This window comes from Ictalurus punctatus, chromosome 11, assembly GCF_001660625.3.
Source record: "Ictalurus punctatus breed USDA103 chromosome 11, Coco_2.0, whole genome shotgun sequence".
Classification (NCBI taxonomy): Eukaryota; Metazoa; Chordata; class Actinopteri; order Siluriformes; family Ictaluridae; genus Ictalurus; species Ictalurus punctatus.
Window position 1 is genome coordinate 27498673 of NC_030426.2, and position 24614 is coordinate 27523286.

General features: G+C 39.5%; 1 protein-coding gene across 1 annotated transcript; it reads right to left on the bottom strand.

The window, feature by feature from the left end:
- Positions 1–198: 198 nt before the first annotated feature.
- LOC108272241 (zinc finger protein 850) lies at positions 199–20479 on the bottom strand. The gene is made up of 6 exons (XM_053683551.1): positions 19273–20479; positions 17964–18990; positions 11537–12182; positions 7464–7482; positions 5959–7181; positions 199–1728 (listed from the first exon to the last, which is right to left on the bottom strand). Exons 2-6 carry the CDS (start codon positions 18898–18900, stop codon positions 744–746), a joined length of 3810 nt encoding a protein of 1269 aa, XP_053539526.1. The 5' UTR covers positions 18901–18990; positions 19273–20479; the 3' UTR covers positions 199–743.
- Between the last annotated feature and the right edge of the window lie 4135 nt (positions 20480–24614).

The following is a 24614-nucleotide window of genomic DNA, read 5'->3' on the forward strand; positions in this document are numbered from 1 at the left end:
TAGTATTTGACCATTCTGGCATAGAATTAAAATAAATAAAGAATGGATATTAAATGGTCTTTCAGAATGAAAAAAAAATTCTGTAGAAAGATGGTGATGTTATCATCATATGGTATGACCACCCATCATAACCAATAACTTCAGTACCTGTATTAAAATTCAAAATAAAACTTAAATTCTGTGGCTGACACAATATGCTCAAGTGAATGTTAACCTTTAATAGTTTTTACATTTTAAGCAGTTTTGTGTTTAAATTTAAAAACAAGTCAGGAAACCGTATTCGCCGGCAGGGCATGGTCATAAAACAGACGTAAATATGATCATTCGCAGACTCAAAAGAAATTCATTACATATGTATGCATGTTTTATACAGACATTACTGTACTTGTAATACTTTTCACCTTTAAACATTAAGGATTACATATTATATAAAGGATAATATATTATTTGAAGGGAAAACCACAGTTGCCCCACATGACCATTTTTATGACCGTGGATGAAGAAAACTTAAAAACTAAATTGACCTAACCGTATGTATGTTTTTATATAAATATTAGTACGACATTGCAAATGTTTCAACAATTACCAAAAGTATGCTCGATTTTTCTATTTTAAAAATTGCCTGTCAAAACCAAACGCTTATTCGTCAAACTTCCCACAGACAAAACTCTCCACAAGCGGCAGAATTAAACATATTCAATACAAAGGGGTTCAAGGTCACCATTTGACCCCGAAAAAACTCATTAGAACCGCAAAATGTCCTCGTTCTCGGTTGCGTGTATGTGCTTGTGTCGCTGAAAATTCCTCTGGTCGCTGAAACTCTTCCCGCACTCTGAGCAGAAGTACGGCTTCTCGCCCGTGTGGACGCGCTGGTGACGCTGAAAATTTTTATGGTCCCTAAAGCTCTTCCCACACTCCGAGCAGTAGTAAGGCTTCTCCCCCGTGTGAATGCGCTGGTGTACTTGGAGACTACTCTGTCGAGTAAAATTCTTCCCACACTGCGAGCAGTGATACGGCTTCTCTCCCGTGTGAACACGCTGGTGCACTTGGAGAGTATTCCCTCGATTGAAACTCTTCCCACAGTCTAAGCAGCGATACGGTTTATCCCCCGTGTGAATGCGCAGGTGTTGTTGGAGAGCGCTCCTTTCTGTAAAACTCGTCCCGCAGTGTGAGCAGCGATACGGCTTCTCTCCTGTATGAATCCTCTCGTGTTTTATGAGGTTCCCTCTCTCGATAAAGCTCTTCCCGCACTGTGGACACTGATACGGCTTCTCTCCTGTGTGAATGCGTTGGTGTTTTTTCAGAGTACTCTTTTGAGTGAAACTCTTCCCACAGTGCGAGCAGAGGTACGGCTTCTCCCCGGTGTGGATCTGCTGGTGTTGTTCGAGATTACTCTTTACAGAGAAACTCTTCCCGCACCGTGGGCACAGATACGGCTTCTCTCCTGTGTGAATCCGGTGGTGTTCTTTGAGATGACTCTTCCGAGTGAAGCTCTTCCCACAATGCGAGCACTGGTGAATTTCTCTCTGCCCCGGTGCATTCAAGGTGTTCGTGTAGAACGTACCGGACGACGTCGGTTGACTAGTGGAGCTCTCTGTGGGTTCCACGGTCTCACACTTAATCTCATCTACTTTCATCCTAGATGGATCTCTTGATGTTCTTGCAGAGTTAAGTTGGAGATGTGAAAAACAGAAGACAGCAGGAGAACACCTGAAACAGGAATACGCTCATATCTAGATGAGGGGAAAAAAGTGAGAATTGGTCAATGGTTCGATAACAAAACATTACACTACTTTGGTAGCACTGGTTACAATAACAAATATTGCACTACCGGCCTCACAGGGTCAGGGTTCAGTCTCTTGGACAGAGCTCCTCTCATCCTCCAGACATGACTTAATAATCCAGGTTCTCTACTCCCCTGCTTCGTAATCTGGGAGCGAACTATACTTATGACGCAACTTCTGTTGCTGTAGATAATCTCACCTGTAGAGTATGTCCCCAACATTATTCAAATTAAAATGCTAATTATAAACTGCTGATTCAACCGTATAGTCTATTATACCTAGCACTATCCATAACACTCCCGTTCGAGTATGGCTCCTCTCAAAGTTTCTTCTTTTTTCCTTGCTCACTCGGGATCTAAATGTACATCCAGATTTCAGCAACGCTGCTTGCTTACAATCTCTATTGCTAAAAGCTCTATATAAATAAAATATAATTAAAATGCAAATTCATGGTCCATTCAATCAAGGTAAGTTTTGCAATATTGAAAAAGTTACAGTAATTTGCTATTATACTCTCATCCCCCGCACCTAAACCCTCCACTATCACGCAACAGCTATGAGGAAACAGGGAGAGTAAAGCCTAGCAGATGCTTTTTCCAAGACACATGAAGACAGACGCTATGTCTTTCAGAGTTGCTGCTCATACTACATCACAGGGTGATGTTGCTGAACATTTGGAGGAAAGCACCATCTACTCTCCTCTCCTCCACAAACATGAGCTCACAGTCACCCAGGATTGACAGCAGAAAGAAGAACATCATCCCCCCCACCCAGAGAGCTCTCTTGGAACCTCAGCCATGATTAGCTGTGGCACTATCAGAATTTGAACTCGTCATCTTCCAACAATATGTGGAACACATTTCTGTTGCACCAGTCTGTTTCTGTGAGCCCTTCTCGGCAAATCATTTTCATATCTGGGACACCATTTCCAGGTGCAAAGGTCACTGCCCTGGCGATATGCTCTCTAACAACAACGCATCTGATGCACCCCTGGTTTTATTGATAACACATATGAATGGGTTAACCTGATGAAATAATTTGCGAAACGAACAAAGATATACAATGAGGAAGAAGAAAAACGTTAACAGTTTTGAGCTTCGTTTTGCCAATCATGGTTTATGAACGCACTGCCAGAATTTTCATTTGCAAGTTTACTTTCGTCATTCTGGCACAAACTGTATACACGTTGTATATTTTTATTCGTTTGTTAAAAAGTTAGGTATAATACTTTTGACACTAATCTAATCCCAGATCATGCTGCCCTGATGGTGGACATAGCTGACACTCAGGACACTGTCTGAGAGAACATAAGCATTAAAAAGTAGTAGGCAGGAAAAGGGACAGAAGGACACTCCTTAATTCCATCTGGTCGATGTGATCTAAATTTAAAGGTGCCAGACAGGACCTATACCAAAGTGCTTCCAGAAACCACACCCTGTAATTGCACACCCATGGTGACTTGGAGATCTCCAAGGGGGCACCATTCCAAAGTAAATACCTTTTGTTGGAAAAGCCTTGAGTCCCCTTTGCTTAGACACAGATGCACCGTCATTTGCAGTGTTCAGGATCCATCTGTAAGCCTGCTAGCTCAAGGGAATTACCAGTGCAGCTGCTGTCTCTTGGCTTAGCATACTCAACAGATGGTTGTACCCAACATGATGACCTGGCAATCATAACAATATTGAGATGACCAGGTGGTTAGTAATAATATGCATAAGGAGGGTGGCTGTGTCCTGAATGGCTTGTGATCCATCATCTTAACTAGGATGAGTGCCACATGGTTCAGGCAAGGTTTAGCTTTCCTTATAACTACCCATTTAAAGCTCTCAAGAAAATCCTCACACTGTGGGAGTGCATTACAACTGGTGTTGGTCGTGAAAAGAATTCATTTGATCCTGTGGGTATCATAACAACGTCTAACCTCGAGGCCTGACAGCCAAATATGGCCTCCGCCTCCTTTCATTCAGTTTGCAACAATTAATATTGAACCAGCCTGCTGTATCTACTACAACATCTTCTCACTGTTTAGAATTCACACCGGACCCGTAGTGTAACCACTGCCTAGCACACAAGCACTCAAAATGCTCAAATGGAGGTTCAAATCAGTGCCTATCTCCATCGTGTCATGTCTGATGTGGAAACGTACTACATGAATTCATGATCTTCAAGATGACATACTCATGCATTTCAGTTGGATGCAAACGGCAGGAGAGGTTATGGCACAAATTTGCTATTTAATAGTTGAATGCAAGATCTACCATCATACTAGATTGCCAATTTAATAATGTTGCTTAAAAAAAAGACAACACACCTTCACTATTACATTTCCACTTTAAACAATTAAAATAACATGAAATGGTACTGTAGGCGACTTATTTCATCATTTATGAACATTCGTGTTATTTATTATAGCACAGTTACTGGGAAAAACAATGCTACTTGTAACACATACTGTATCAGCTGCACTGCATGTTTGCTATGCTAATCCCCATGAATAAACATTTGGAACGGTCACAAAATATTACAGGAGGTTCAACTCTTAAATCCCCCCTTCCTTCCTTAACCTGTCTCTGGGTGGGTATATAATCACCCACAATGTAGAAATCTATAAATGTGTCTGGAGGGAAAAAAAGGAGAAAAGTTGCTGGGGTACAAATTCAAAGGAAATGGGAGACTAAAGACATGTATGAGCTAGAACTGGCTTGTGATTAACAATCATTTAGTAATCAATCAACGAGGTAACAACTAACTTTAATTAGCACAAACTGTATTGTTTCAGTAGTGGTGAATTCCAAATGAGTCCTAATTAATTACAGTAGTGTGTAAACACCACTATTTTATAGGCTGTGTAGTGTACTAGCACAGGAAGTAGAAATCCAATTAGGATTCAGCCACTGTTAGCCGAGTTGAACTTACCTTGATCTTTACAGCAGAACGCAGTTAACCTCCTCAAATACACCCACAACGGATCAGATGGAACTGTGGAGGTAAAACCCTGTCAGAAATATTTGAATGTAAAGATGATTAGTAGAGTCGGAGAGCTCAGCTCATCAATCAGCAAAACCGCCGCACGTCTTCTTCTATTTCTGTGAATGTGTGACGGAACGCGACCTAGACGCTGACAGCGACACCTACTGGAGCATTGTATTAGCGCTCATGAACCCTCATCAATATCACACACACGTTCAAACAATCCGTAACAACGAATATGATGTTGTCCAGTCATGAACTGTATACAAAAATGATATATATATAATATGTGTGTGTGTGGGTGTGTGTACATATTTATATTATATATAAGTATGATTCAATACTGTTTCAATCTTATTATTAAATGTACATCACTATACTATAGGTTCTTTGACTGTCTATGCCAAAACTGTAATGGGATAGTCCTTTCATAATCCTTAAATAAACAACAAAAACAAACAAAACAAAACTAGCACTGTTATGCCCCAGTCTAGAATTAGGATAGTAACAAAAAATATGAATAGTTTTTGTTTTTATATAATTTTGGGGGTATGTACAAAATGCGCTCAATGGTGACTTCCTTACAAGTTATTTAAGGCATATATCTGGCCAAGGTATCACCACGTTGGGGTGACCTGCCAATAAGGAAAAACACAAACCAATGAATCTGATTCTCCATACCTGAACTCCCTTCCTAGCCAATACTCAAAGACAAAAAAACAAAACAAAACACTCAAGCCCAAGAAAATTAGCAGGCAAATCCTACAACTAGAACAGGGATGATACAAACACAAAAACAGTGAAGTATGTACAGGAAATAAACAATATCTACAAAAGAAATACATATTATGTACTAAATACAATAAATCAAGCACGTATAAGTCAAAAGTGGTTATCAGGCTGCTGCATCCACTCCGACAATCCCTTAAGCGCTGTCTTGAAGATGATGCTCAGATGACTGGGAAATGACGTGGCACGATGTAAGAGCACAATACGGCACAGACATGCAGCTCTGAACCTAGACACTGGACATACACAGATAAAGAAGAGCAGGAAAAAAACTGCACAGCTGCCAAATCCTTAGTGGTTAGCACGTTCGCCTCACACCTCCATAACACTCGCAACTTTCTCACGAGAGCTGCAGCATGTCCTCGTTCTCAGCTGTGTGAACGTGCTCATGTTGCTGAAAATTTCTCCCGATTACTCGTCCAACACTGTCGGCTTCTCTCCTGTGTGAACGCGCTGGTGTTTTTGCAGATTATGTTGGCGAGTATAACTCTTCCCACATTCCGAGCACCGATACGGCTTCTCTCCCGTGTGAACGCGCTGGTGTACTCGGAGATAACTCTGGTTGCTAAATCTCTTCTCACAGTCCGAGCACTGATACGGCTTCTCTCCTGTGTGAACGCGCCGGTGGTTTCTCAGAGTGCTCCCTTGCCTAAAACTCCTCCCGCAGTCCGAGCAGCGATACGGCTTCTCTCCTGTATGGATTCTCAGGTGCTGTATGAGACAGCTGCTCTCACTAAAACTCCTCTCACACTGAGGACACTGAAAGGGTCTCTCTCCTGTGTGAATGCGGAGATGTACCTGGAGATTAGACAGGTGGATAAAACTCTTCCCGCACTGCGAGCAGTGGCACGGCTTCTGCCCTGTGTGAACGTGTTGGTGTAACGTTAGAGAAATCCTGTGTCTAAAACTCTTCCCACACTCCGAGCAAGAATAAGGTTTAGTTCCTGTGTGAATATTCAGGTGTTGTCGGAGAGCATTACGTTGTGCGAAGCTCCTTTCACACTGTGAGCACCGGTATGGTTTTTCTCCTGTATGAATTCGCTGGTGTTCTTTGAGGGTACGACTCTCACTAAAGCTCTTTTCACAGAGGGAACACAGATACGGCCTCTCTCCGGTGTGAATCCTTTGATGACGCCGGTAATTATGGTGGTATTTAAAGCTTTTACCACACTGTGAGCAGTAATACGGCTTCTCTCCTGTGTGACTGCGCTGGTGGGAAAGGAGAGCACTCTGGTTGTTAAAGCTCTTCCCACACTCTGAGCACTCATAGGGCTTTTCTCCTGTGTGAATTCGTTGGTGTTTTATGAGACAGTTCTTCCGAGTGAAACTCTTCCCACACTGCGAGCACTGATACGGCTTCTCTCCTGTGTGAATCCGCTGGTGCTCTTTGAAACTATGCTTTCGCGTGAAACTCTTCCCACACTGTGAACAGTGGTGAATTTCACCACTTTCTTGTTTGAGAGAGACATTAGTGTGAACAGATGACATTTGGTGATTACCGGAACTCTCTGTAGGATCCAGACTCTCACATTTAACCTCATCTGTCTTCATCCTCGTTGGATCCCTTGATGTTATTGCAGACATAAATGTAATGTGTAGGAATGAGGACAACAGGAGAAGACAGGACACCACTAGTAACTAGAGCAGAAAAGGGGGGAAAATAGGTCAATGTTTTAACAACTAAAACCTGAAATTCTGTGAAAGCTGCACAGCCATGAATATGTGAAAATGAGCATCTTCCACTACCTCAATCATCACAAGATCTGTTCATTTAATTTTTCTTGCCCCGAACATAATGTCATTTTCTGATATAGGGCCTATATATATATATATATATATATATATATATATATATATATATATATATATATATATATATATATATATATAACATCTACTTCTCTATATAATGGCACTCACCACCATCTCTATACGATCCCTATAGGAGACAAACAACATCGTCACGCATTTTTTAAAGAAAGATCAACTTTATGTCTCTTATTTCACCTCAAAGAATTTTCTTGCAAATTTCAAACAAAAAGTTGTGCTGTACACACTGTGGCCATCACTATTTCTTGCCCAACAATCTCCAAAGAACTCCTACAGTGATTGTGAAAAAGTATTTCCCCCATTCCTGATTTCTTCTGTTTGTGTATATCTCATACTAAATGGTTTTAGAAATGAAAACAAAATCTAAGATAAAGCAAACACAAACTGAGTAAACACAAAATACAGTTTTTAAATGATGTTATTTATTGAAGCTTGTGTGAATTTGTGAGTATCAACACCCCCCCCCCCCCCCCAAAAAAAAAAAAAAAAAACTCTTCTCTAATACCAACCCACACATTTCTTAATATACACTAAAGTAATAGATTACTTTTACTTAAACTCAGAATCAAAAACAGCTATACTGGCCAAATGAGCTCACACACACAAGAAATGTTTCTGGTTTACAGGTGTTTCAGGTGCTTACACAGAGTAAATACACATACAGTTCCCCCTGAATGTACTGGAAGGCAAGGCCAATTCTAATGTTTTTATTATACACTGGAGACATTTGGGTTTGAAATTAAAAGATGATTATGAGATAATTGATCACAATTTCAGCTTTCGTTTCCTGATATTTATATCTAGATAGATGTTCAACAACTTCGAACATGGCACCTTTGGTGGCAGGACTCCCAATTCTTCAGGTGAGCAAAAGTATTGGCCTTAGAGTAACACAAAATAAATAACGCTTAATATTTGGTTGCATATCCCTTTCTTGCAATAACTTCATCACTTCTGTGACCCAGTGACATCACCAAACCGTTGCATTCTTCTTTTGTGATGCTTATTGAGTTGTTTGTTTGTTTGAGGGGGTGTCTCCGCTTCAGGAGTCTCTAGATGACGTCACAGACTAATATGCCTTTGACTAAATCAGCCATGTTAATTTGACCATCACTTGCTTGGGATTAAGGAGACCATCCCGAGTTGCGAGATCGTTTTTTTGTCTCCCTCTTCCTGTCTTCTTTAAAAGAAAGCGTTAACTCGATTATACAGTAGTTAGCATCAATTTAATAATCACTTAACCAATTAATAATTATCTGCACACACTGTAAGGTTTCACAAGGGCTGAATTCCAATTGAGTTCTGATAGCACATATAGTGCACTACAGAGTGTGTAAACACCACTATTGTATAGGCTATGTAGTGCACTAGCAAAGGGAAGTAGAAATCCATTTAGGATTCAGCCACTGTTAGCCGAGTTGAACTTACCTTGATCTTTACAGCAGAACGCAGTTAACCTCCTCAAATACACCCACAACGGATCAGATGGAACTGTGGAGGTAAAACCCTGTCAGAAATATTTGAATGACAAGCAGCAAAATACCGGAAGTCGTCTTCTATTTCTGTAAATGTGTTCCGGAACACTACCTAGACGCTCACAGCGACACCTACTGGAGCACGTATTAGCGCTCATGAGCCGGTTAGCAAAGGAGATTAAAACTAAAGTGAGCACTTTCACAGTACAGCGTATACAATCATTTATAAAGTCTTAGACACCATAGAGTTTTATTTAAATAAACATTTAAATTTCTGCATTATTGAGTCAGTGGAAAAGAACAAATTCTAGACTTCCACATAGTCAAAGAGGACGCTTTAGTAAATCGTACATAAATAAATGCTTGTTAGTTATTATTACACAATGCATTCTTAAGAAAAAAAGTTTCACTGTGAAGCATAATCATTCGACTCCAATTATTCAGAAGAATGCCGTTGGTAGTAAAAGGTAAACTGTGCTTGCCAACCTATGAAAAAGAAAGTAAATAGAGAATAGTTTACAGAACCGTAATATTTTAGATTAACTAGGTAAACTCTACCAGGCAACTTAACTAAAACCGAAAGCGAGTGAGACTCTTCCTCTTGGTTCAAAGACTCTGGGATCTTCACTGTGAAATTGACAACTTTTGCTAAAATGATATTGGGAATGTACCAGTGAATCTGGGGCTGATGTACAAGAACAATGTATAAACAGCAAGCAGATGGGACACGTTGAATAACAGTGAGAATTAACAAACACACCATATTTACTGAAACTTGATTGCACACTGAAGTATAGTATACACCAATCTGATTCTCATGACATGAAATCTGATGTCATGGGCAAACAATACAGACAAAAACGGAATTAGAATCTAGATTACCATCTTAACTAGTGTTAATGCTTGGCTTTGGTCCTTGGATTGTTGACTATGAGGCCCGACTGAGGTTTCACCTGCTGTCAAATACCAGAATTAGCTATGTAGTTTGCAAAATTATTTATAAATAAAAAATTTAAAAGTTGTGACTGCATAAGTACTAAGTACCCCTGTTGTTGTGAAACCAAAAGCCATCAGAAATCACCTAATTAACTGAATGGAGTTCACTTATACATTCCTGCAAGAACCCAGAGTTTTTCTGAGAACATACCTAAACAAACAGCATCATCAAAACAAGTTCAGGACAAAGTTTAGCAAAAAATAAATATAGATTTTGAGCACCATTAATTCCATTATTAAAAATGAGAAGACTAGGTGAACTTTTTAGCCTTAGTGCTACGTTCATATCTTCATTTTGCTTGCTGGCTCTGTCTCTCTGTGTGTGTGTGTGAAGCAAATGTTGGCTCAAATTTAGCCTATTACCCAAAAACATTTAAAATTCAACTTAGAAGCCAATACTCACATCTACCTCTGAGCCCAGTTGGAGATAGAAAAAATACACCAGCCGTGAGTGAGAAGAAGCAAGGGTCCAGCTTTATTGTTCCGTTCCACCACACGAGATCCACACCGATGAGAATTCTCAGAGGTGATCCCAATACCCTGAGCTTAAGCTCCAGTATTTATACTGTATTTACACACTAAATAACCCATATGTTTCAAGAAGACTATGATCTCACTACCAATAGGGTTAAAAAAGAGCTCATTTACCTTACTCTTATGTTCCAGAAAAGGGCTATTTCACTTACACATAGAATTGAAACCAGGGGTTTTAATTTACACATAATATCAGAACCCAGGCATTTCTAATAACCCAGAAAATAAAAACCCTGAGTTTCTAGTTACTCAGAGGATCAGAAACCATAATTTTCAGTTACCTTAGGGCATCAGAAACCATAATTCTCAGTTACCTTAGGGCCTCAGAGTGCATATCCTACTATTCTGTTTTTTTATAGAGTTTCTCTATTACTATAAGATATTATTAAAGTTATTCGTGTGTGTATGAGAAAGAGAGAGTGTGTGTGTATGTTGTGTCTACTTGCCTGCAGTTGACTGTACGAGCGTGTGTGTGTGTGTGTGTGTATTAGCCCTCCTCAGCTCAGCTCGTATACCTCTTTTTGACTTTTTTGACTATTACTGCTCTTAAAGATCTTTAAAGTGTAATTCCAATTTGTCAATGTCCGCCTAATACCGCTTCTATGTGTCTAGGTGCCCGTCTTTTCTTCTTCTCCCCTTTGCTGGATGCTAGGTCTCCCTTATGTTTATTTTATGACATTTTTTATCCACAACACAAACTGTTTTCAGTATGTTGAGTAAACTCCAAATATTTTGGGCTGACTCTTAGTTTTCAATGCCTGGAATCAGTGAATCGACTAATCAACTCATCAGTAATGAAAATGGTTGCTAACTCTTTGTATAATTGAATTTGATTTGTCAGTTAGTTGTTGAAGCCCTAATCAACTTTGACCTGCATTAAAAGTAAAATGCTAGAACATTTGTCCTTGTATACAAGTTCATTCATGGTGATGAAAACTCCACTGCTTCCTCTAGTAAACAGCCAGGAAATCTGCTGTGGCAGAGCAAGAACTCCTTCAGGAAAAGTGCTCTGAGGAATATACAAAACTCTCCACTAGCTGTGGAATGAAACAAAACATTATGTGTAAATTATTTCAAATATTCAATCTGACCCAAAATAAATATTCAGATTAAATCTAGTTAATTGGCACACTTCACTGGCATTTCATTCACGTGCACTTGTGCCGCCTAAAATTGGTCTGGTCACTAAATCTCTTCCCGCACTGTGAGCAGTGATATGGCTTCTCTCCAGTGTGAATGCGTTGGTGTCGCTGGAGACTACTCTGACTAGTGAAATTCTTTCCACAGTCTGTACAGAAATACGGCTTCTCTCCTGTGTGACTTCGCTGGTGTTTTACGAGATGGCCACTCTCAATAAAACTCTTCTCACACTGGGAACACTGATACGGCTTCTCTCCTGTGTGAATGCGCTGGTGTCGCTTGAGATGAATCTTTTGATTGAAACTCATCCCGCACTGTGAGCACTGATACGGCTTCTCTCCTGTATGAGTTCGCCGGTGTTTTATCAGACTACCTCGGTCAATAAAACTCTTCTCACACTGCGAACACCGATACGGCCTCTCTCCCGTGTGAATGCGCTGATGTCGCCGGAGATTACAGTAATAATTAAAACTCTTCCCACACTGCGAGCAGCAATATGGCTTCTCTCCCGTGTGCATCCGCTGGTGTTGTTGGAAATTACCATGTTGAGCGAAACTCCTCCCACAATGCAAGCAGTGATACGGCTTTTCGCCCGTGTGAACACGCTGGTGTTGCTTGAGATGACTCTTCTGAATGAAAGTCTTCCCACACTGGGAGCACTGGTGGTTTCGTTTTTGCGCTCGTCTGCATGAAGTACCAGATGACCTTCGCTTACTACAGGGGCGCTCTGTTGTTTCCAGATCCTCGCATTTAATCTCATCTTCCCTCATCCTACCTGGATCTCTTGAGGTTCTTGTGGAGGTCAATTTCAGATGTGTAAGAAAGATGACAGCAGGAGAAGAGGTGCAACAAGACACCATTCACATCTGGAGTGAGGAAAAAAGAGAAAATGGTTAATGCTTCAATATGTTAAACAAGTACTTCTGAGATTTTCTGTCTGGGATCTGATTGGTTTATTCTGGAAGGAATTTTGTAGTGACTCAGGCATTACATACACACCCTAATGACACCAAGTCTAAGAGGTTGGTACAGGAACATGTGGACATTCTCACTCTTTATGCTGCTTTGTTTTGTCTCGTGTTTTCTTTATCACTTACAATATTTTTCATAGTATTTATTCTATTGTATTTGTCTTTGTTGTTTTGCAAAACAAGCACCACTGATGTTATCGGCATCAGAATTTAATTGTATTGTGTATGATGACATTAAAGGAATTCTTGTCTAAACCTCTAGAAAAGGTTTGACAAAGGTAAGAGCAAATGGTCCTAACATACAGTAACATATGGTCAGTATCAAAGCATTATTTAAGAAATCTAACCATGTAAATCATCAATGCACTGGTTTTAAATCTCCACATTATCTCCAAGATGAAAAAAAAGAAGTCATAACTTAACAGTTCATATTTGCATAGGAATCACATACATAAAATATTTCAGTGAGGGCCTCACAGCGCTGGTTAAAGTAGTAAATTACCTGTTACCGGGGTCCGATTAAGCAGTTGTCTTTCTAGTTTTTCGCTATCACAGAATAGGCAGGATTACTTATACCTGTAAATCCCCTCACCAATACCAGTGGCCTAAAAACAATGCATTAAAGGGCCTTATCTTACCTAGTGAGATCAGAAATCTATGTCCAATACACTCCAGCATATGAAATAAGCCACGCCCCCTGTTTAAGGTCACAGTCCATGACCCATGCCTAACAATGTTACTTTTCTTCAAACTAAAGTATTAAAATAAGAGAACTCAGATTAAGATCACGTTATGGCTGCATCATAAAACCGGCTTGATCAGTTTCTGAACAATGAAAATGACTCCTGCCCTTATAGTCTGATAATGGATCAGGAAAGGTAAATATTTCCCACTGGTAACCGCAGCTTCTTCATGTTTCTGGATTTTGTTTGCTTACATTTTTCTAGGGAACTTTCACAGCACAATGTAATGCCTTTCTGACATAAACTGCACTTTAGTGTGTCTATTATTTTGGACACATTACTGACCAGATTACAATACCTTCTTGCTAAAATCTAGCTAATAAAGTGTTGATGAGATAAACTTACTTTGCTACTTAATCCTCGGCAGTGCTAGTCACCTACTGCACCTGTTATATAGAAATTAATGTTAGCATCAGTTTAATAAATAATCAACCAACCAACCAACGAACCAATAATTCTCTACACACATCATAACATTTTGGTTGAAGCCTAAATGCAGAGTGTGCAAACACCACTATTTTATAGACTGTGTAGTGCACTAGCACAGGAAGTAGAAATCCATTTAGGATTCAGCCACTGTTAGCCGAGTTGAATTTACCTCTGTCAGGAATATTTAAATGTAAAGATGATTATATATGATCAGCTCATCAATCAGCAAAACAACCCGTGCTTAGTCTTCTTCTTCGACTTAATGGCGGTTGGAAACCAATGTTACTGTGCAATACCGCCACCAGCTGGACTGGAAAATGAACTGTCAATGTGGAAAGACTACTCGTGTAATAAAGTCTTAAAAAAACCACAAAACCTTACTCTGGACATTCTGTTAGCTACATATATTTTCTTAAACAACTAATGTTGATCTCTTATGTTCTGTCCAGGAGATTTGCTGCTCAGAATTTTTTCTAGTGTGATGTCTGTAATTCCTGGAAGTTGGTCATGATAGCGTCTCATTCTTTTCTACATGCAGTCATTAGGCATAATGTGCTATATATACAGATGTATGAGCAACCTCCCAGAATGTTTCCCCAAAAATAGTGGTATTTATTTGGCTATTCTGGGCCAAAAGGTGGCAGCGAGGAACCACTATCATGTTTCCTGGCCTCATCTTTCTTCCTGTTGACTACAGAATTAAAGTGAAGTAACCCATTATGCAGGGTTCAAGATTTATTATTGATCAGAAAACCCAGACTATTACAGCACATCCATGATGTATTCCCATTTCATGCCCAGTGTTCTGGGGCAGGCTCCGTATCCACCACGGTCTTTTTCATTGAGGGGTGGAGCTCCCTCTGCTGGCTCATCCTAACATTTCCTCCTCTAAAGATCTAAAAGGTAAAAACATTACTAGATTGGATAGACCCGTGTTAAGCATACAAAACAACTAAATCGGCTAATAAGTATATTCTTTATAAGTAATAAATCATTAAGGCTAAGTACTTGTTTTAATCTGTCAGTGGCACACTGGATTAAATTTGGACTTATGATAAAAATGAACATGAAATAAAATCATATGCAAGTGGGACTGCTTCCCTTTGGCTTGAAGACTCTGGGATGTTCATGTGAAATTGACAAAATCTTTAGAATTCTATGGTGAAATAAGAGAGACACTGGATTAGAATAGAATACAAGTTTAAGAGTAATTGTCAACAACTACAGGGATAATACAGAATATATAAGACCAAACCACATACAAAGAGGATGTGACAAGTAAAACAACAGTAACAGTCAGGATTTATCACACATTATTACTGATTAATATTTGATTACACACTGGAAGATAGCACAGACCAATCTGTTTCTGATGACATGAAAAACAAAAACCCCAAAACAATAGCAACTAAGTCTAAATTAAATACTTAAATAAGTGTTAATCCAATGAGAGACGTTTTTCCAACCTACTCTGGAAAAATTTTGTCTTTAGGTTGAGTTTATCTGTCCTTGAGTTGGTGAAGCTGAGGCGTCAATCTAGCCAACCTCTTATGTTGAATTGTGCTGAAAATTCAGAAGTTTCACATGAATCACTTTCGTACTGTCAAACACCACATCAGTCCGAGGCTGCAGCTGAAAATTCAACCCAAACAGTCAAACATTTTGAATTTACAGAACTTCTGACGGTGCATTATGTAAAAGTTTAAATCTACAGCCAGGCTGCATCCAATATCAGTAGCACTGAGAAAAGCAGCATGTTACTTAAACATTACTTCCTATGTAGGAAGTTTACACAACTGTACGATCCTTTCTTTCAGTTTTTGATTATTCATGTATGTACATGATTGCAAGATTATAATTTTTTTTGCTATTTTTATATGTCTACAGTTACTGCATATGACATGTATTTAAAGAACTATCCAGCTGCAGTCTAGTAGCTCATGGCTGACCATTATACGCTATATTAATTAGCCATGGAAGCCGTAACATGCATGAAATTATATTTACTCTTCTGGACTGTACAAAAGGTCTCTCAGTGATGAACATGTCTCTTCTGTACTGTAAATATCAAACAAATTTGTGTTTGAAGAGCAATACCTGCTGTTGGAAAAGTATTTTCAGGAATATACAAAAACTGTGCAACCATCATAGAGTCAAATGCATTCAGTACAATGTTAACACACTTCAAAATAAACATTTTAAATGAAAGTAGTTATATTTTTAAATAGTAATTACACACCATAGACTCGGATGACTTAACACATCTGATAGGGAAGGAGGAGGAAACTCATGATATTGTCGGTATAAAGAAAGGGCTTAGAATGAAACTGGGATGGTTGGGCTGCTGTGTGATCTGGTGCAACCAGGTCAGGTTCAGTCTTTCAGCCATTAGCTAAAGTTAAACACTACCTACAGTGCCTTGAACTTCTCCATTGTTTGTAGTGTTACAACCTGGAACTGAAATGGCCTAAATTGGGATTTTATGTCATGAATCTACACAAAACCCAGAATATTGAGGTGGAGCAAAACATAGTTTGAAAAAATATTTACAAATATTAGTTTTTACATAAGTCACTAGTTCTACACTAGTTCTGGTACAACCAGCAGAAGTCATATAATGAGTTGAGTTGAGTTGAGTAGACCTTTGTGCAATTAAAGTGTGACCAGATCTCAATATAAATACACCTGTTCCTGTAAGAATGCAGAGTTTGTTGTAGAGTATGCCTAAACAAAAGAGCGTCATAAAACAGCGAGGAGCTCTTAAAACAGTCAAAGTTCTGTCCTGGAAAAAGTATCAATCAGGGTTTGGTTATAAAATAAAATTCCAAACTTCGAACATCCTGCAGAGCAACATCCAGCCATCCATCCATCTTTAATACCTGTACAGCTTATCCTACACAAGGTTACAGACAATTTGGAAATGACAATCAGCCTACAATGCATGCCTTTGGACTAAGGGAGGTACCCGGAGGAAACCCCCGAAGCACGGGGAGAACATGCAAACTCTACACACACAGGGCCGAGGCAGGATTCAAACCACCAACCCTTGAGGTGCGAGGTAAACAAGCATGACCACTAAACCACTACCTGCAGAGTGACATTATTACAAAATCCATTATAATAAAAAAAAAAGTTACACATGACTTGAGGCTATCCACCAAAAGTCAGTGATGGGGTAACGAGGATGTTAGTCATGGAAGATACTTAGAAGCAAAGGGTACCTCTGAAGAAGCTGGAGAGTTCCACAGCTAAGATGGAAGAAGCTGTTCACGCCATAAGGTGGGCTATGGAGGCATGTTTCTAAGTTCTCTGGTTTGACGACACCAAAACTTTTTGCCCTTTGGACAAAGTATTATGTCTGGCAGAAACTCAACACTGCTCATCACCCTGAGAACACAATCCCCACAGCATTATACTGATAATCAGTACAAACTTGGAAACTAATCAGGGTTGAGGGCAAGATAGTTGAAGCCAAATAGAGAGGAATCCTAGAAAACCTGTTCCAGTCTGCAAGAGTGTTGAAACTGGGACAGAGGCTCTCCAACATCAGGACAATGACCTTACTATGAGCATACTGCCAAAGCTACACTGGAGTGTTTATAAACCATGAACCTGAACGTGTTAAAACAGCCCCGTAAAATCCAAATGAGAATCTGTGGCAAGAGCTGAAAATTACTGTTTGTCAAAGGACTCTTCGACTTCACGCGATAGAGCTCGGGCAATTTTACTGAGAAGAACGGGCAAACCCATAAGACTTGCAGCTGAAAGAGCAACCAAATGTGTGGTTCTACCTAGTACAGACCAAAGGTGTTGCCTTGAAATGTTAGGCATATGTTGTGTAAACCTAGCAAAAAAATCACAATTCAGTCCTAGGTTGTAACACTCAAGTGGGGTGATCCTTATGCAAGACACTGCATAATAGGTTGTAGTCATATAGCACCTTTCTCACACTCAAGGTCACTTTGCGAACAATTCAAAATAAAACAAGCACACACAAAAAAGTCATATAGCACCTTTCTCACACACAAGGTCACTTTGCAAATCAATTCAAAAAGAAACAAAAGCACAATTTTTTTAATGGAAGCTCATTATCATGTCAGCATTGTTTTGTGGTTCACAGTCGAACGGCAGGATGTCTTCATTCACAGCTCTCTGACGGTGCTGGGGTACCTGGAGGTGACACCGCTCGGTAAAACTCTTCCCACACGATCAGCTCTGATACGACTTCTCCCATGTGAATGCGCTGGTGACGCTGGAGATGACACTGCTGTGTAAAACTCTTCCCGCACTGGGGGCAGGGAAACGGCCTCTCCCCGGTGTGAATGCGCTGGTGGACTTGGAGATGACAGTGCTGAGTAAAACCCTTCCCACAGTGTGAGCAGATGTACGGCTTCTCTCCTGAGTGAATGCGACGGTGCTGGCGGAGATTACTCTGGTCGCTAAAATTCTTCCCACACTCTGGGCAGTGGTACGGCTTCTCGCCCGTGTGACTGCACTGGTGTACTTGGAGAGCCGTCTCCCGATTAAAACTCTTCCCACACTCGAGGCAGTAAAACGGTTTATCCCCCGTGTGAATGCGCTCGTGCTGTTGGAGATTGCACCTTTGCGTAAAACTCATTTCGCAGTACGAGCACTCGAATGGCTTTGCCCCCGTATGAATTCTCTGGTGTTTCAAGAGACTCCCTCTCTCGGTAAAACTCTTCCCACACTCCAAACACTCGTACGGCTTCTCTCCTGTGTGAATGCGCTGGTGTCTTATGAGACCGTCTTTCTCGCTGAACCTCTTCTTGCACTGCGAACACTGATACGGCCTCTCTCCTGTGTGAGTGCGCTGGTGTCGCTGGAGATTACAGAGGTAATTAAAGTTTTTACCGCAAAGTGAGCAGTGATACGGCTTCTCCTGAGTGTGAATCTGCAGGTGTTTCGTGATGTGACCCTTCTGGGTAAAACACTTCCCGCACTCGGAGCACTGATACGGCTTCTCTCCCGTATGGATCCGAAGGTGCTTTATGAGACTACTGCGATCGTTGAAACACTTCTCACACTCGGAGCACTCGTACGGCTTGCCTTTTACGTGAACGCACTGGTGCGTCTGGAGGTGACTCAGGTGCGGAAAGCTCTTCCCGCACCGTGAGCAGATGTGCATTTCGTTTTCCAGTTGTTCGGACGACTGCTCCGGACTACTGGAACTCGTCGTGGGTTCCGCGTCCTCGCACTTAATCTCGTCTGACGTCATCATAGTGAGGTCTCTCGTTCTTGAAGATGGTCTTCAAGACGTGTCTGAAAAAATGAGCACGGAAGACGGCTTATGATAGGACACCATTCGTATCTGGAGCGGGAAAAGGGAAACATGCTCAGTGGTTTACTTCCATTTTTGACCGACAGAAAAACCAGAACTACACAATTTTTAAATGGCTCTCGAGTACAAGTATTTGTTTTAGATCAATTGACTTGTTTTATATATATTCGATTCACTTAATCCTAAAACATCTACGATACAGTTCACTGTTTGAGGAGGAAAGTATACTTCACTCCTCACAGTTAATTGCCTAGTTTTGGGGGGGATTTTTTGCCTATTTTGACAGGAATAAACATTCTGATTATGTAGTACCTCTTGATAGCCTTTCAATCACACCATATCTGACAGCAAGGAACTTTCCTTGTTGTGTTCAGTCTGATAAACATGGTGGGAACGGTCGACCTGTCAGTAACATTAACAGTTCAGCCAGAATGACAAGTCAAGCTGATATCCATCCGTTTTCCATCCGGCTTATCCTACACAGGGTCACGGGGGAGCCTGGAGCCTATCGCAGGGAATTCTGGGTACAAGGCAGGGGACACTCCCATCACAGGGCACAATCACACACTGCAGACGATTTGGAAATCTGCCTACAGTGCATGTCATTGGACTAGGGGAGGAAACTGGAGTGCCCAGAGGAAACCCCCGAAGCACAGGGAGAGAATGCAAACCACACACACAAGGCGGAGACAGGATTCAAACCTCCAACCGTGAGGGTGCGAGGCAAACATGCTAACCACTAAGCCCCCCTCCCCCTCCCCTAGTAATAACATCATAATGTCTTCAATTATACATTATAGAAATCATAAGATAAAACACCAGCACACCTCCCCAATTATTTAAACATCATGTAAAATTATTTTAAAAAGCTCATGAGTTTGTAATTTATATGTAGATAAGAATTTAAAGAGTATAAAATGTACCTTCCTTTTGTTCTCTGCCCTTGACCAAATGCCCAAAACTACACTATCTAAAGTGCACTTTCATAGCTCAATGTAATCATAAACAAATAAAAAATACTAATAAAGTTAGTAACCAAGCCAGACGCACTCCAGTCTTTAGACTTTTCTTTGTCTTGGTCTTGGATATATTAAGTTACTAGCCAGATAAAATTACCTCAGCATGTCGCTAAGGTTTAGCTAAAGGACAATGTTAGCAAGCTAAACTTTATTTAGCGAACTATCCGTCTGGTCCTATTAGCCAAAAAGGTTCCGAATAACCGTCGCTTGCTCACAGACTTGGTTTAATAATAGGTTAATCAATATTTAGGTGTAAACACCGTAATGTTTTATGACCGAATGGCGCCCCATTTGGCAGCCAGCCACTTCAGCCGAATAGCTCGGCTAGCAAGCGTTTAGCTTATCTTCATCTTGATATTTAAAGCAGAATATACACAACCACATTAAACACACCGACAAAAAACAAGTCTTTACTTTTAACTAAAATCAGAGCTAATTACAGAGATGATTTTAATAATAATTTAAAAAAAAAAAAACCGTCCAAAACAGCGTCGAGATTAGGATTAGATCTCACCTGGTAAAACGGGAAACTGAGCCCTAGTGATGTGTCGCTGTAACGAATCGACCCTTTGAACCGAATCTTTTAGGGAAATTGACTCGCATATCAGAATCCGAATCATTTGATTCGCCATATACATTTACATGTATTAGACATTCAACACACAGGTTACAAAAAAACACCACAACACATTTAACATCCCAATATACAAAGTTTGCATCTTAAACGCAAATGGTAGGCTGAGTTGTAATTTCCATTACAGTGGAGGTAAATAACAGTTCAGGGTGCCTTAAATGGACTGTAGCAATTGTGTATATATAATAAATAATAATGGCAATATTAATCAGAGTTTTTTTTTGCGATTGTTGCAGCTAAAATGCTTGATTTTGCGTCGGCTTTTTAATAAATGTTTGAATCAATTTTGTGTGTTTTCTGTGGAAAACTACTTGAATTTCTGAAATCGCAAATTGCACGAAAATGTTTTGGCCGATTCAAATGTATTTGGACTTTTTCTAAAAGTTACTAAAAGGCCTGCAATTTGTGTAGAAAGTAGAAAGTTTAGACACAAATGCCTGAGACACGTTGTTATTTGTAAACTGTTGTCTTATCTATTTCTGTTGCATTTACAATAATAAAATAAAAATAAGAATAATATATGTATTAACTATTAATAGCTACTTTTCTAGAATGAATAATATAAACATCTGAATTGTTTGGGACAGCCCACTAAGAGTAAACAAAATACGTTGTACCTGGGTTTACATTAGAGTTTGCATCCCCTAAACGGTTCGTGAATAGATTTTTATAATCGTTTAGGGTTAGGGTTAGAATATACATGTAAACACAAACAAAACTTGGTAACGAGCCGTTTGAGAGCCGAAAGAGTCGACTCTTATTGATGAGCGGATCCGATGCTTCTGTGGATACCCGATCCGCTTCCCCGCCGGATTTACATTGCGCATGCGCACCATTATCGCGCATGCGCACATTTTATCACGCATATATGAATAAGAAACAAACTCAACCACCACCATTTTTTAGCGAGGAGAAGGATTTTTAATGGAAACCTTTCAAAGTACAGTAACTCTGTTAGAAACAGCATCAAGTACACAGCAAATTCTCATTTAGTAACTGGAATGTTAAGTATTTTAGGATTTGAAAACGAATAAAATATTGTTAGTAAATCAATTATGGGATATACATTATATATATATATATATATATATATATATATATATATATATATATATATATATATATATATATATATATATATATATATATATAAAATCCTGGTTATTACAGCTAATTTAATGTTTATAGATTAGGTCTTAACATATTTGTTTATGGAAACTTGAGAGTTTAATTGGTAGTTTTGTTTCGTTGTGCGTAACAAAAAGTTTGTTCACTATAAACCTGGAGAAAAATATTACATTAAATTTTTTTTTTTTTACAATACTAGTACAAGATTACAGTTGTATCCTCAGTGTATTTATCGAGGAAGTATAGAGCACCATACTCAATACTATTCAAAACAGACTTTTTATGCCTTTTATGTTCTGATAAGCATTCATATTGCATTGCATTTAGGTTAGAAACGTGTAGTGTGAAAATGTATGTGGGGTGCCATGTGAGGCACTGGCCACTACCCTGACCAGCATAAGGCGCTTACTGAAGATAAATAAAAAAAAAAAGCCTGTGCCAGCCACCTCTAACCTTTTTTTTGGCCATAGTGAGTGTATTGTTAATTATTTTTTTCTAGTGAAACTCTGTGGTGGGCATTTTATTTATTTTGTCTTTGTTAGCACTGGTACCCTTATTAGCCATCATTCACTTTTTGGCTTCTCTTGGCATTATCTCCTCCAAGTATTTCACATCCCCTGCCCTCTAGCCTACCAGCAAGCCTGTGGCAACACTGGCTACACAGATTTGAGCAAAATGTGATGCTAATTTACACCTGGTTTAATTAGATGGTCAAAATCACACACAAAACTGTTCACAAAGCATCAACAGTAGGCTATGTGGATACAAAACTAAATCAGTTATAAAAAAAATAAATAAATAAAACGAGGAGTTTTTTGTAATTGTTGTGGCCAAAAACACTTGATTGTGCTTTTAACATTTTTTATTATTGTTTTGGTGTTTTTTTTGCGGAAAACTACTCGAATTGGCGAAATCGCAATCTCATGAAGTTGTTTTGCACGGTGTTTCACAGTGATGTTTGCTGGTAAATGAGACCTTTTAGCTCTACTCATGTTCAAAGCAAGTGAATCGAAGAAAGCTTTGGCTGAATGCGCATTGTGATAATTTCACATGATGCGTCTTGGCCCGTATCTGTGGAAAATCTGCAGCAATTTTGAAAAATTGCAAGTTTCTCTGAACATTGCAGAGTTTGCTTGATTTTTTTTTAGTTAATTTCTGCAATCACAAAAGGCAAAGTCCTGGAGGGACTGTCTATTAGGTATTTTGTTAACAATAGTTGATATTTCATCCAAAACACAAGGCTGCTCTGAATTGGACTATTGTGACAATTATTAATGTTGTCGCAGCACAAATGTGGTTTATATGATGGTGAGATTAATTGAACAGAGATCAACTGAAAGAATATACAGTGCCCTCCATTAATATTGGTACCCTTGGTAAATATGAGCAAAGAAGGCTGTGAAAATTTATCTTTATTGTTTAATTTTTTCATCTTTTGTTAAAAAAAAATCACAAAATACTCTGTTCTCATGGATATCAAAAACTGCAAACAAAACAGGTTAATAAAAAATGTTAAATATAGGTGTGCACCAAATATTGATACCGTTTTAGTCAATTTAGTCAACCATTTTGTGCTAGCTCCATTTGCCAAGATAACAGCACTGAGTCTTCTCCTATAATGCCTGATGAGGTTGGAGAATATATGGTGAAGGATCTGAGACCGTTCCTCCGTACAGAACCTCTCCAGATCCTTCACTTTTCGAGGTCCACGCTGGTGGACTCTCCTCTTCAGTTCACTCCACAGGTTTTCTATGGGGTTCAGGTCAGGGGACTGGGATGGTCATGGCAGGACCTTGATTTTGTGGTCAGTAAACCATTTCTGTGTTGATTTTGATGTATGTTTTGGATCATTGTCTTGCTGGAAGATCCAACCACAGCCCATTTGAAGCTTTCTGGCAGAGGCAGTCAGGTTTTCATTTAATATCTGTTGATATTTGATAGAGTCCATGATGCCATGCATCCTAACAAAATCCAGGTCCTCTGGCAGAAAAACAGCCTCAAAACATTAAAGATCCTCCTCCATATTTAACCGTGGGCATGAGGTACTTTTCCATATGGCTACCTCTCTGTGCGCTCCAAAACCACCTCTGGTGTTTATTACCAAAAAGCTCTATTTTGGTTTCATGTGACCATAGAACCCAATCCCATTTGAAGTTCCAGTAGTGTCTGGCAAACTGAACCGTTCAAACGATACGTGAGGGAAAAAACAACATGGGTGTTTTGTTATAGGCAAATAATCCATGATGGGCTGATGTGATTAGGTCTGTCTTGAAGCAAAGAGGATTATTTCCATATAATAGCATAGCCTGAAGAGTGTTATTGCTCCATTGGAGTGTTATTCCTTACTTACTGCAGGCAAGACCACTGAAACCAACTTCACACTGATCTCACAGGAGATTGCATAAGGAACCATAACTTTCAGAAATATCTTGGTACTTTATTTTGGTACGCTATTTTGCAGTGTACAAAACTGCTACACATGAGGCATTTTGGTGCTCCTTGTTATTTACAGTCACACTTGTAAATCCTTATTCATTAAACCTTTCGGCATATAGTCTTGTTCGTTTTCTTGACTTTTGTTCCACTGAGAAAGACGCTCTCAGATTTGAAGTCAGTAAGGAACTAGCATAGGTAAATAGACAGAAAATTTGTCCACTCTATTGTACTTCACTCCTACACACATCCCTGTGAATGAGTTACAGTGGTGCTTGAAAGTTTGTGAACCCTTTAGAATTTTCTATATATCTGCAGAAATATGACCTAAAACATCATCAGATTTTCACACGAGTCCTAAAAGTAGATAAAGAGAACCCGATTAAACAAATGACACAAAAATATTATACTTGATCATCTATTTATTGAGGAAAATGGTC

What these genes read in the sequence shown, in the direction of transcription:
- LOC108272241 (XM_053683551.1), bottom strand. Translation starts at nt 18,900, where the DNA reads ATGATGACGTCAGACGAGATTAAGTGCGAGGACGCGGAACCCACGACG. An exon ending in TCACACCGGGGAGAGGCCGT is followed by an intron (nt 12,183 to 17,963) that starts TTCCCTGCCCCC and finishes AAAAACGAAACC; the next exon opens with ACCAGTGCTCCCAGTGTGGG. An exon ending in AAGCCGACAGTGTTGGACGA is followed by an intron (nt 1,729 to 5,958) that starts GTAATCGGGAGA and finishes CATCTAGATATG; the next exon opens with AGCGTATTCCTGTTTCAGGT.